Raw genomic sequence first — 10,483 nt, forward strand, 5'->3', positions numbered from 1 at the left:
AAATCACAATAGTTTATCCAAAGTGTAAACTGGTCTGTACAGCTAGCTTGTGGTAACCACAGAAAATAAGCTAAGTTACAAATATGGTGACTTCTGTAATCACAAAGTATACAATGGGTGCAGATTAAAAATCCCCTGCATTTTTCTAAAAGTGCTCTCCTGTGAGGGATTCACTTAAGTGGAGTCAACTGTACCAATAAAATTGCTTCAGTCTAAAGTAATACTGTGCAAACTCGAACTAGTGTCAATGACCTCCTAGAAGGGGTCACACACCTCAGGGCTTCAGTGCTGAGTTATGCTGCCCCTTTTGCATTAATGTCCACTCAAAACTACTTTACGCCTGATGCAAAAGTAGTACAACTGCAACTTCTAGTGATTTTAGTAAACAGCTGAACTCAGCTGATTTTTTTTGGAATACTGACTACAAAGCAGAAAATTAAACAATTTTCTATTATTACTCTGTACAAATCTGTTGTACCTATATAGCAAAAACACCTGCTGTACCTTATGATGAGGCTTAATGTCAAGCAGCAGAGGAGGGATCATACTGACAGCTTCCTGGCGACTGATATTTCCCTGGAAAAAGAGCAAAAATTATGCAACTGAAAGCATGTTACAGCCCTAAACTGCTACAATTTAAAGTAAAAAAGACACAGGACTATAACTCAAGACAGCTAGCTACACTACCTAAAAATGAAGGACCTATTAGGAAAAATTTGGGCATGACATGAACGCTGCTACATTCCATATGTAATTAATCTTGCAAATTTATAAAGGAATAGCAAAATAATTTGCAGCAAACTGGATTTGAACTGTGCTGGATTAGGTACACAGCACAGTTTTAAGCAAAAAATTACCACATGTAGAATAATTCTTAAGAAAATCTTCAAATATTTAGAGTTTGTGCATGTCTAAAAGTTTAATAAATCACACCAGCTAGTAGAAATTGAATAGTTACAGTGGTAAGACAAGTAATGACAATATTTCTAGGTTAAAAATTCTCAATTAATAAAATTTCCATTAGCTGCGGAAATTTTTAAGATTTAAAAAAAAATTATGCTAGTATCTTCGCATCCTACAATAGTCACACCAAAAAATACCAAAGTTGAAAATAAATAAATAGCAGGTAGAGATATCCAACACAAATATATTCTGAGTTCCAGTATGTTATTTATTAGTATCGCACAATATCTTTATTTTAAGATATAGATCCATTAATAAACCAACAGAAACATTTACGAAGTAGATTACAGAAATTGGTTCTCTTGCATTTTTATCTGTGAAAGCTTTCAGCATCATTTTACCACATTGTTTTTCTTAAGTGAAGCATCCCTGAATACTTACCGACTCAGTCTCGCTAACAAGGAACTGGTGGAACTTCTCCAAGACTGGTGATTTTCTTAGCATCTTCCTGCTGATGTTAATATGCCAAGCCATTTCACTTGGATACCTGCGAGAGAAATCTTTATTTTAACCCAACTGTTTAAGAGAACAACTTCAATCCCACTAATTTGTGTCTCTTTCTTACCAGCTCAAAGACTGTGGGGCCTCGATCTTTTGCCCGTCCACCTCTAAGTCTTGTAGTTCTTGGAAGTATTTGGTTTTTAGACAATGCAAAATCTCTTCCGCATGACTTTACAAAACAAACAGGGAAGGGAAGAAAAGGCAAAAGATCAAACAATTTCTGAACAAAGGAAATAATGTGACCAAAATTAAAAGTTTTTGTGCGAGTAAAGTAAGTTTCCATGAAGCAGAAAACCTACTTTGCCCTATGCTTCCCAGAATGTTTATAAAACACACAAGTATACACATCACAGGGTGCATGCCAAAAATAAAGTTTTTGTTCAGTAGACTCTTACATCTAGTACTTTTTAAAAACAAAATTAGCTCAAGTTTAAAATGGAAGCTGTTCTTTCCTTAAGTTATAAAAAAAAATTGATGACCAGAGACAGTCATGCTAAGAGTACAGGCAGATTCTTTTTGATCAAGAATTAGTTATGATAAAGACATTTTGGCCCAGGAGTGATTGGGAACAGTCTGTTTAACATACAAATTAAATCAGCAAGATGTCAGCAGCTGACAATTGTACCGCAAATTATACTACTGCATTTTTAAAAAGTTTCATCTATATTACTGTAATAGTGCATTTTAATCATAGGTAAATATTATGAGAGCCTGTATTGTCACAGGGCAAAAATACATCCTTACTTTAAATTTTCAATTTAAATAATCTTGATGGGCAATCTTAGTTTCAAGGAGAAAAATATCCTTAAAACAGAACTTCCATCGATTGGAGTGTTCTCTCTCATTCTGAACGTACAAGGAAGAAACTCTTAACAGAAGTGTAATACTAGACTATTTTCAAAACAAGAGGCTTCATGGAACTGAAGCACATAGCTGAGGTAAACCTCACTGAATTGTTTATGTCAAAAGGCCACAGAAAGCCATTTCTATGAAAGGAAAAGCAGTCATAACACACTGCTGTTTTAATTGTCTCGGTATAAAAGATGTATAAAAATACCACATTGTGCTACAATATCTGCATCTGTAAATTAAGTGAAAATGCATTTGCCTGGCTATTTAAAAGACAGTGACAATATGCAAATCCCAATATACAATGTCACTTCAAAATAGGGTAATTGTTCGCAGATGGCTATTCAATCCAAGACATACATTCTTGGCTTTCGAAGAGCACAGCCTGCTGGGGGAGGGGTTTGTTTGGTACAGCCATAGCAGCAAAACAGATCAGCATTGCTGTTTGTAGGATCTTGCTGTGCACAAATTGGCTGCTGTGTTTGTCTACGCTACAAATATGATTGCACTTCAAAAGTCATTAATTGGCTGTGAAACACTTTGGTGCATATGGAGGACATGGAAGTCACAATATAAATGCAGCTTCGTTCCTTTTTTTAAACCACTGGTACATTATCATCTAATCCAGTTCTCACTCAGTTACCTCTTGTATCCAGTTATCCGAATAGTAGCTGGCAATGGCTCTCTCATGGTTGCCATGAACTGGTCCCATTCCCCATCAGGAACAATCTTTTGTCCTTGGTAATATTCTTCATACAGTTTGTTTTCTTTAATTATCTCTTGGTAACCAGCTCCCCAACCCTGTACATGCAGAGAACAAAACTTAAGGCAAAAAAATATCTATTCAACTGTTAAACAAGATGTGGTCAAGTACTACAACCTTTACCATAGTATGGTGTAACTAAACTCATCTACATGGTACCATATATTACCAAGTGAAGAAAATATATACATCGTGTAAAAGGCTTGGCCCTCGTGCCACCCTTTCGCACATGAACGTGGGTTATTTACAACATGCCTATCCAAACTACAGCCCCGGAGTCCTGGCAATGTGGCCCGCAAAGCCCAGCCCATTCAGTCCCATTTTGCAGATATTTATTAAAGTATTTGCTGATTTGCCCTGCAGGTTTGGAAAGGGCTGTTCTTAGCGCCGTTGCCTCATTGCAGAATAAATCCTAAATCACAACACCAAGATCAATTAGTATCAGCAATATGGTTTTAATCTATAAGGGGCCTATGAAAAAACGCTTAAGAATCATATAAAGCAAAAAATCTTGGGCCATTTGCATTGCCTTTCTGTACGACGTAGACTTTAACACTGATGTCAGGAAACTATAAAAGCTATCTGAACAGAGCGGTAGAAAATACAGACTTTAAAATGAGTCAGGTCCAACACAAGCCGGACTTTTAGCTACAATTTTTTTTTTAAAAACTGATTGATTGATTGATGAAAAGGGCTGGGCCGCGAGTCCTACTCAATACCCACGGGTTTGCTGCTGGTGTTTTCATTCCTGTCGCGATTTCTAGGTCTGTTCTTTCGTCTGCCCATGGTGCAGAGGACGGCGAAGAACCGAAAAAACGTGATTCTTCCCCCGCCGATCGCGGATGGAAGTAAAGAGAAACCGGGCCTGAGCCGCAGAGACACGCCGCTTGGGAAAAGGAAAGCCTGGAGCTGGGGCTGGAGCTGGGGCTACAAAAACACACGGGAGAAAGCCGAGCCCAACGCTGCAGCCGCCTGCACTTTGCAAAGCGTGCAGTCCGGGGACCTCCTTCACTCAGCCCGGGAAGAGCCACGCGCCGCGACAGCACAATGTAGCAAAATGAAAGATACTGTGGGAGCTGCGACTTAATATCCCGCCCCGTCACTGCTCACACCGCACCAGTCAAACTTAACTCTTAACACGCGGCCCAAATAGTCACTGGCAAATACCTCGGGCACCCTTTCTTTCCATTTTCGCGTGATACAAGACATGTACATGTGTACAACTCTAAATATTGTGTAATATTGTTCATGATATTATATATATATATATATATAAACCAGTCGGTTTTTCAATTACCATTAGTCATTTTACACTATATGTGTGGTGGGAGAATATCTGCTTGTAGTTTTTAAGATGTTAAATTCATATCTGCAATGCTGCACAGTGGGGGCCTTTTTTAAAATTATGACAACATTTCTGGGAGGTTAGAAATTGGCTTCTCAATAAGGTTGCCAACTCTGGTTGGACATATTCCTGGCAAATTGATCACGTGGCATTTGCTCACTGTTTGCAAATCTTATCGCATTTATCTTACCTTTTTTAAAACTAGATGCACAATTTGGACAGAAATGTTTTGGAATCATGTTATGTGTGCCAGGATTTGAATGATCCAAGGACACAATCTATAGCAAACTACCCATATTTATCAGCAACTTTGCATAGAATACAAAGAACTACTTAGTTGTGGCTGTCTGGTTTACAATTATGTCATATGCTATAAACTAAACTAGTCTTAAATGTAAAAATGTAAGGACTTGCACAACACCAGGTTATAGTCCAACAGTTTTATTTTAAATCACAAGCTTTTGGAGCTTTCCTTCTTCGTCAGGTGAGTGAAGGGTTCTAAAAACGCATGGCTGCCACCTAACCTCAAACAGACCATCGTTCGCAGCAAATTACCCAGCTTTCAGGAGAACAGCGTCCACGACACCACACAACCCTGCCACGGCAAACTCTGCAAGACATGCCAGATCATCGACACAGATACCACCATCACACGAGAGGACACCACCCACCAGGTACATGGTTCATACTCCTGCGACTCGGCCAACGTTGTCTACCTCATACGTTGCAGGAAAGGATGCCCCGGAGCATGGTACATCGGCGAGACCATGCAGACACTGCGACAACGGATGAACGGACATCGCGCAACAATTGCCAGACAGGAGGGTTCCCTCCCAATCAGGGAACACTTCAGCAGTCAAGGACATTCAGCCTCCGATCTTCCGGTAAGCGTTCTCCAAGGCGGCCTTCGAGACACACGACAATGCAAAATTGTCGAGCAGAAATTGATAGCCAAGTTCCACACCCATGAGGACGTCCTCAACCGGGATCTTGGGTTCATGTCAGGAAAAAAAGTTATCTGTTTTTAATACAACTGGACATTCTCTCTCTTTCTCTCTGCCTTTCGGGTCTCTCTCTCTCTGTCTTTGTGATCTGACCCATTGTGTATTCAGTATACTGGGGTGTAATTTTTCCGTGGCTAACCTGTCTGAACACCAACGACACCTTTGATTGCTGTGATCGTCTCCCAGCCGAGGTGTGATAGGGGGCAGTTGGAAAGATTATCTGTAATCATCAGGCATTGTTCTCTGACTATATATGCTATGCGTTTTTAGAACCCTTCACTCACCTGACGAAGGAGGAAAGCTCCAAAAGCTTGTGATTTAAAATAAAACTGTTGGACTATAACCTGGTGTTGTGCAAGTCCTTACATTTGTCCACCCCAGTCCATCACCGGCATCTCCACATCTTCAATGTAAAAATGTGAGAGAAAGGGCCTTTTTTATGTAGAACTTTGGCTCCTTAATCCAGGCTCAGCAAATGAATCTATGCCCCTCTCAATCTCTGTAACTTCCTCCAGCCCTAGAACCTGCCAAGAACTCTGCATTCCCGATTTCCTTTGCCCCACCATTGGTGGCTGTGCCTTTAGCTGTCTAGGCCCCAACCTCTGGAATTCCATCCTTAAATTTCTTTACCTCTCTCTCCTCCTTTAAGACACTCCTTAAAACCTACCTCTTTGACCAAGATTTTGGTCATCTATCCTAATATCTCCTTATGTGGGTCAGTGTTAAATTTTATCTGATTATGCTCCTGTGAAGCACCTTGGGATGTTTTACTACATTAATGGCGCTATATAAATGCAAGTTATTATGTAGGCTGGCTGAGAGGAGCTGTACCATTGTAATGCTCTCTCCAGTTAGGGCAACTCCATGGAGGCAACATTTGTTTGTCTCACAGCCAGTTTCTTTCCTTTAAATTTTTAGACTAAGCATAATAGAAATAACACAATACTAGGTGGACATTTAAAATTGACTTCAAATTGGAGCCTAGCACATAACATACTCCAGAAGCATGTTTATTAGACAGTGACCAATTTGGAGATGTAGGCTTTTGGCACATCAATAGTCAGATCAGATTGCATATAAAGGCCCCATCTCTAATGTTTTTACATTCAGAATAATAACTTTGCTTAGCAGTTGCAGGCTGCACACAGTCAGACAGTTGAAATTCTTGCAAGTATAGTATTGGAATTTTCTCATGGCTGGTCCCACTCCGTCCACCGCCATCACTTCGCCAACCATGGGCATGGCCAACAAAGCTATGGTGACCGAGTAGGACCAGCTACAAGGGAATTCCAGGCCGTTTCTTGAAATGGGAGGCAGGGAATGGCTGGGAACCTTTCAACAGAAGACAGACAGCCTGTGACTGTGGAGCCTCGAGTGCCAGGGAGACAGGTATGATGGTGGAGGCAGGAAGGGTTTCACACCAGCAGCTGTCATGCGAGAAGTAAGAGTACATAGGCGCGAATTTGCAAATGAAACATAGAAACATAGAAAATAGGAGCAAGAGTAGGCCATTCGGCCCTTCGAGCCCGCTCCGCCATTCAAAACTCTCATGGCTGATCGTCTAACTCAGTACCCTGTTCCCGCGTTTTCCCCATATCCTTTGATCCCTTTAGCATTAAGAAATATATCTCTCTCCTTCTTGAATACATCTAATGACTTGGCCTCCACTGCCTTCTGTGGTGGAGAATTCCACAGGTTCACCACCCTCTGAGTGAAGAAATTTCTCCTCATCTCAGTTCTAAATGGCATACCTCGTATCCCGAGACTGAGACCCCTGGTTCTGGACTCCACAGCCATCGGGAACATCCTCCCTACATCTAGTCTGTCTAGTCCTGTTAGAATTTTATATGCAAAGTATCTTTCTCCTGGGTTGGTAGCAGCAATGGCTGGGACATCAATCTTGCATTCCTGGAGTCACCTGGATAATCTGGGAGGGTTCGCAACACTACTTCTCAATCTCTTAACTGTGAAATTGCCCTACATTGATTTTTGTATAATTAAATATTGTTGATTTTGAAAACAAGTAGTATGTACAATTATTACAAACACACACAGAATGCTGACAAATATTACAGAAAGCCAATCAAATAAACTTTACTGCATCTAACATATGACGGATGAGGGTAACATTTGATACACCTTCTATTTCAATTATAGGGATTGACCACGTAACTGATAAATGACAGAATATGTATTTCATCACTTTATAGTGATCCTGTAATTTTTTGACAAATCAACTGAACTTCAAATTGTTTTGCAATAATCTTACAATAATGAAGTAGCCATTGTGCCCTTTGTATTCTCAAGGTCATCCCACACAGTTATAAAGTACAGTGTTAGTTGGCTTCATACTTAAAACTTACACAGAATGAGCTGGCATTGCTATTACCAAAATGATATGCAGTTTGATTTTGTGGACCCACTAGGAACTGTGCTGAAACTGTCTTTTCATTTTACTTTTAACAGAGCTATCAACATTCAACAAATCCTAGGTGTAAGAATTTCTGTCACAAGTGCACATCCGAGACACTCATTCATATCAAGAACACAAACATCGCTATAAGCTGTAAGCTGTGATGGTCACATGGGCTGCGAGGGACAACCAAGTGCCATTAATGCTTTTTTTCTATCGTCTTTCTTCTGCTCCCTGGCATTTTTCTCTCTTTTTTTTTCTTTTTGTCTATTTTTGGACTTTTCTTCACTGCCTGTCTGTCATTCATTGCAATTGTTTTTGATGTAAGCAAGAAACAGATGTGGAATCTAAAACACAGCAGAATCCTTCTTAAAACTATAAAGACCTGGAGTTTTAGTAGAAAGCTTTCACAAGGTTAGCCTTGCTTCGAAAACATTCTTTTGCTTACTGTTGTTTTCCAATGAGGGTGTTGTGGGAAAATCACCACTCGGAGTCAGACTTAAAGATTCGACATGCAGTTTATTGGACAAAGTACTTTGGGAGAAAAACTGGACACCCCGCAGTGTACGCAGCCACCTTCTCAATTTTAAAATGGTTGTCGCGCTTTTTTATACCTTTCAAGTACAGACTTTCAGCAGCTATTACATTATTAGTCTTGATTAGTTACACATTAGCCAATTAGGCCCCCACAGCAACAATTGACCTCCAATCACATTAAAACAACTGTTATCAATTTAAGACAGTATGGTCTTTATCTATCCAGTCTGGTTCTGTAGTTTTTATCAGCTCGTTGTGAAATGTCTTTGTAACTCCAGACTGTAAGTCAGCTTTCTAAACACACAAGCTCAGCATTTTTTAATGTCTTCTCACACAGTCCATCTTGAGCAGAATCCATTTTGTTTAGTAGTACACTAATTTGTCATATGTTATGTTTAAGCTTTTAATTATGGTTAGTCTGGTCTGCGCAAAGCGCATTTCAGTGTGGTCTCGGGGCAGTGACCGCAGCCATGCACACAATAGTCACTTCATCTTTGCCTTTAACCCAACAGCTTAAATTTTACTTTAACAAGGGGAATGTGGGGAATTACCTAACAATATACAAGATCACAAGATGATTGGAGGACTGGTAGACCTGATTGATAGAGGCAGGGAGTCTGGGTGCACCTCATTATTCATCCAGATTTTTATTCAGGAAACACTGGCAAGTATGTTTTTCAGATCTAGATAAGACTTCAACATGCCTTGTTCACAAGATTTTCTTACTTTCAAGTCAGAAATGACGTGTGGACAAATAGAACAGGTACGTATGGTTGCTGCAATTTGTAAAATTAATTTGAACAGTTTCCAAGTTGTGAATTTTATGTAATGCTTTTTTACAAAAAACCTTTCTGAAACCAAAGCCACATGTCTGCCCCATCTTTTTGGTCACTGTGCGCATGCAGTAATTTGAAAGACAAAAGGCAGAAGTTTGTGATGTCAGTACCTCTAACAGCATTCAAACAGCTGGAGTGGACCAGATGTTACACCGTGGTACTGTTTGGGCTTAACTCAAACTTCCAGAATTTGAGGCCACATTTGCCTCTTTGCCTACATAATAGCTCAAGTAGAAATCGAACAGCTCCCCCCTCCCATGTTCCTGCTCAGCCCCCTCAATTTAGAAATGCCTTTTTAAAAAGAAAGTTTGAAACTACCGCTGTCCTGAACACCACATGCTGCCTCTGTTCGTTCCTGATTTAAAATATTACTTGTATATATGCATCCTCACATGTATGGAATGAAGCTTTACCAAAGTGCAAAACAGTTGGTATAACAAATACAGCCTTTTTGTTCATTGCTGTTCACTATGGAAAATATTAGGCAGGAAATCACAGCCTTCACCCAAGGCAACAACTGCGTGCATTTATATAGCACCTTTAACATAGTAAAACATCCCAAGGCTCTTAAGACACTGTGAGATCATGCTTGAGACTGTAAAAAGCTGCTTTTCAGCAATTGAAAAAGAGATTAATGTCCTGCTTCTGGGCTGAACTTAAATCTTAGAAGCGAAAGGACACCACACCAACCTCTGTCATCATGTATAATAAAAACAGAAAATGCTAGAAATACTGTCATCATATATGCAAACAATTTTACAACACCAAGTTATAGTCCAACAAATTTATTTTAAATTCCACAAACTTTCGGAGGCTTCCTCCTTCGTCAGGTGAACGGAGGAAGCCTCCGAAAGCTTGTGGAATTTAAAATAAATTTGTTGGACTATAACTTGGTGTTGTAAAATTGTTTACAATTATCAACCCCAGTCCATCACCGGCATCTCCACATCATCATATATGCAGTTATATTGCCATTTTTGCATCAGTGTGAAGTGGTTTTGAGTCAATGGAAAAGTGATAATCTAACTAAGGAGACTACAGAACACAACAAACCCTTGAATGTGAGACTCCCCATCTTGCTTCGAGGTCACTTCACACTGGTTTGAGTTCACACACAGCGTGCAGTATAAATCCGGACTAGATTATAATTGTATCAAAGTAATGTGCGTTAGAGTCCCCAAGGTACTAATTAGAATTTCACTGAGATTAATTGGGCAAGGTGAACCAACATTCAAGCCACAATTTTTTAAAAATATATATTTTTATGCAACG

The 10,483-nt window shown here is 39.7% G+C and overlaps 1 protein-coding gene across 1 annotated transcript in view; it reads right to left on the reverse strand.

Annotated features, from left to right (window-relative positions):
• Positions 1-4,182, reverse strand: part of nsun2 (NOP2/Sun RNA methyltransferase 2) — a 38,521-nt gene extending 34,339 nt beyond the window's left edge. The window contains exons 1-5 of the mRNA XM_068001912.1: positions 3,800-4,182; positions 2,957-3,114; positions 1,529-1,633; positions 1,345-1,450; positions 505-576 (exon numbers count right to left, since the gene is read on the reverse strand). Of these exons, the coding sequence (XP_067858013.1) occupies positions 505-576; positions 1,345-1,450; positions 1,529-1,633; positions 2,957-3,114; positions 3,800-3,862 (504 nt within the window). The 5' untranslated portion in view covers positions 3,863-4,182. The remainder of the gene's footprint in view (positions 1-504; positions 577-1,344; positions 1,451-1,528; positions 1,634-2,956; positions 3,115-3,799) is intronic.
• Between the last annotated feature and the right edge of the window lie 6,301 nt (positions 4,183-10,483).

Source organism: Heptranchias perlo, chromosome 2, assembly GCF_035084215.1.
Source record: "Heptranchias perlo isolate sHepPer1 chromosome 2, sHepPer1.hap1, whole genome shotgun sequence".
Lineage (NCBI taxonomy): Eukaryota > Metazoa > Chordata > Chondrichthyes > Hexanchiformes > Hexanchidae > Heptranchias > Heptranchias perlo.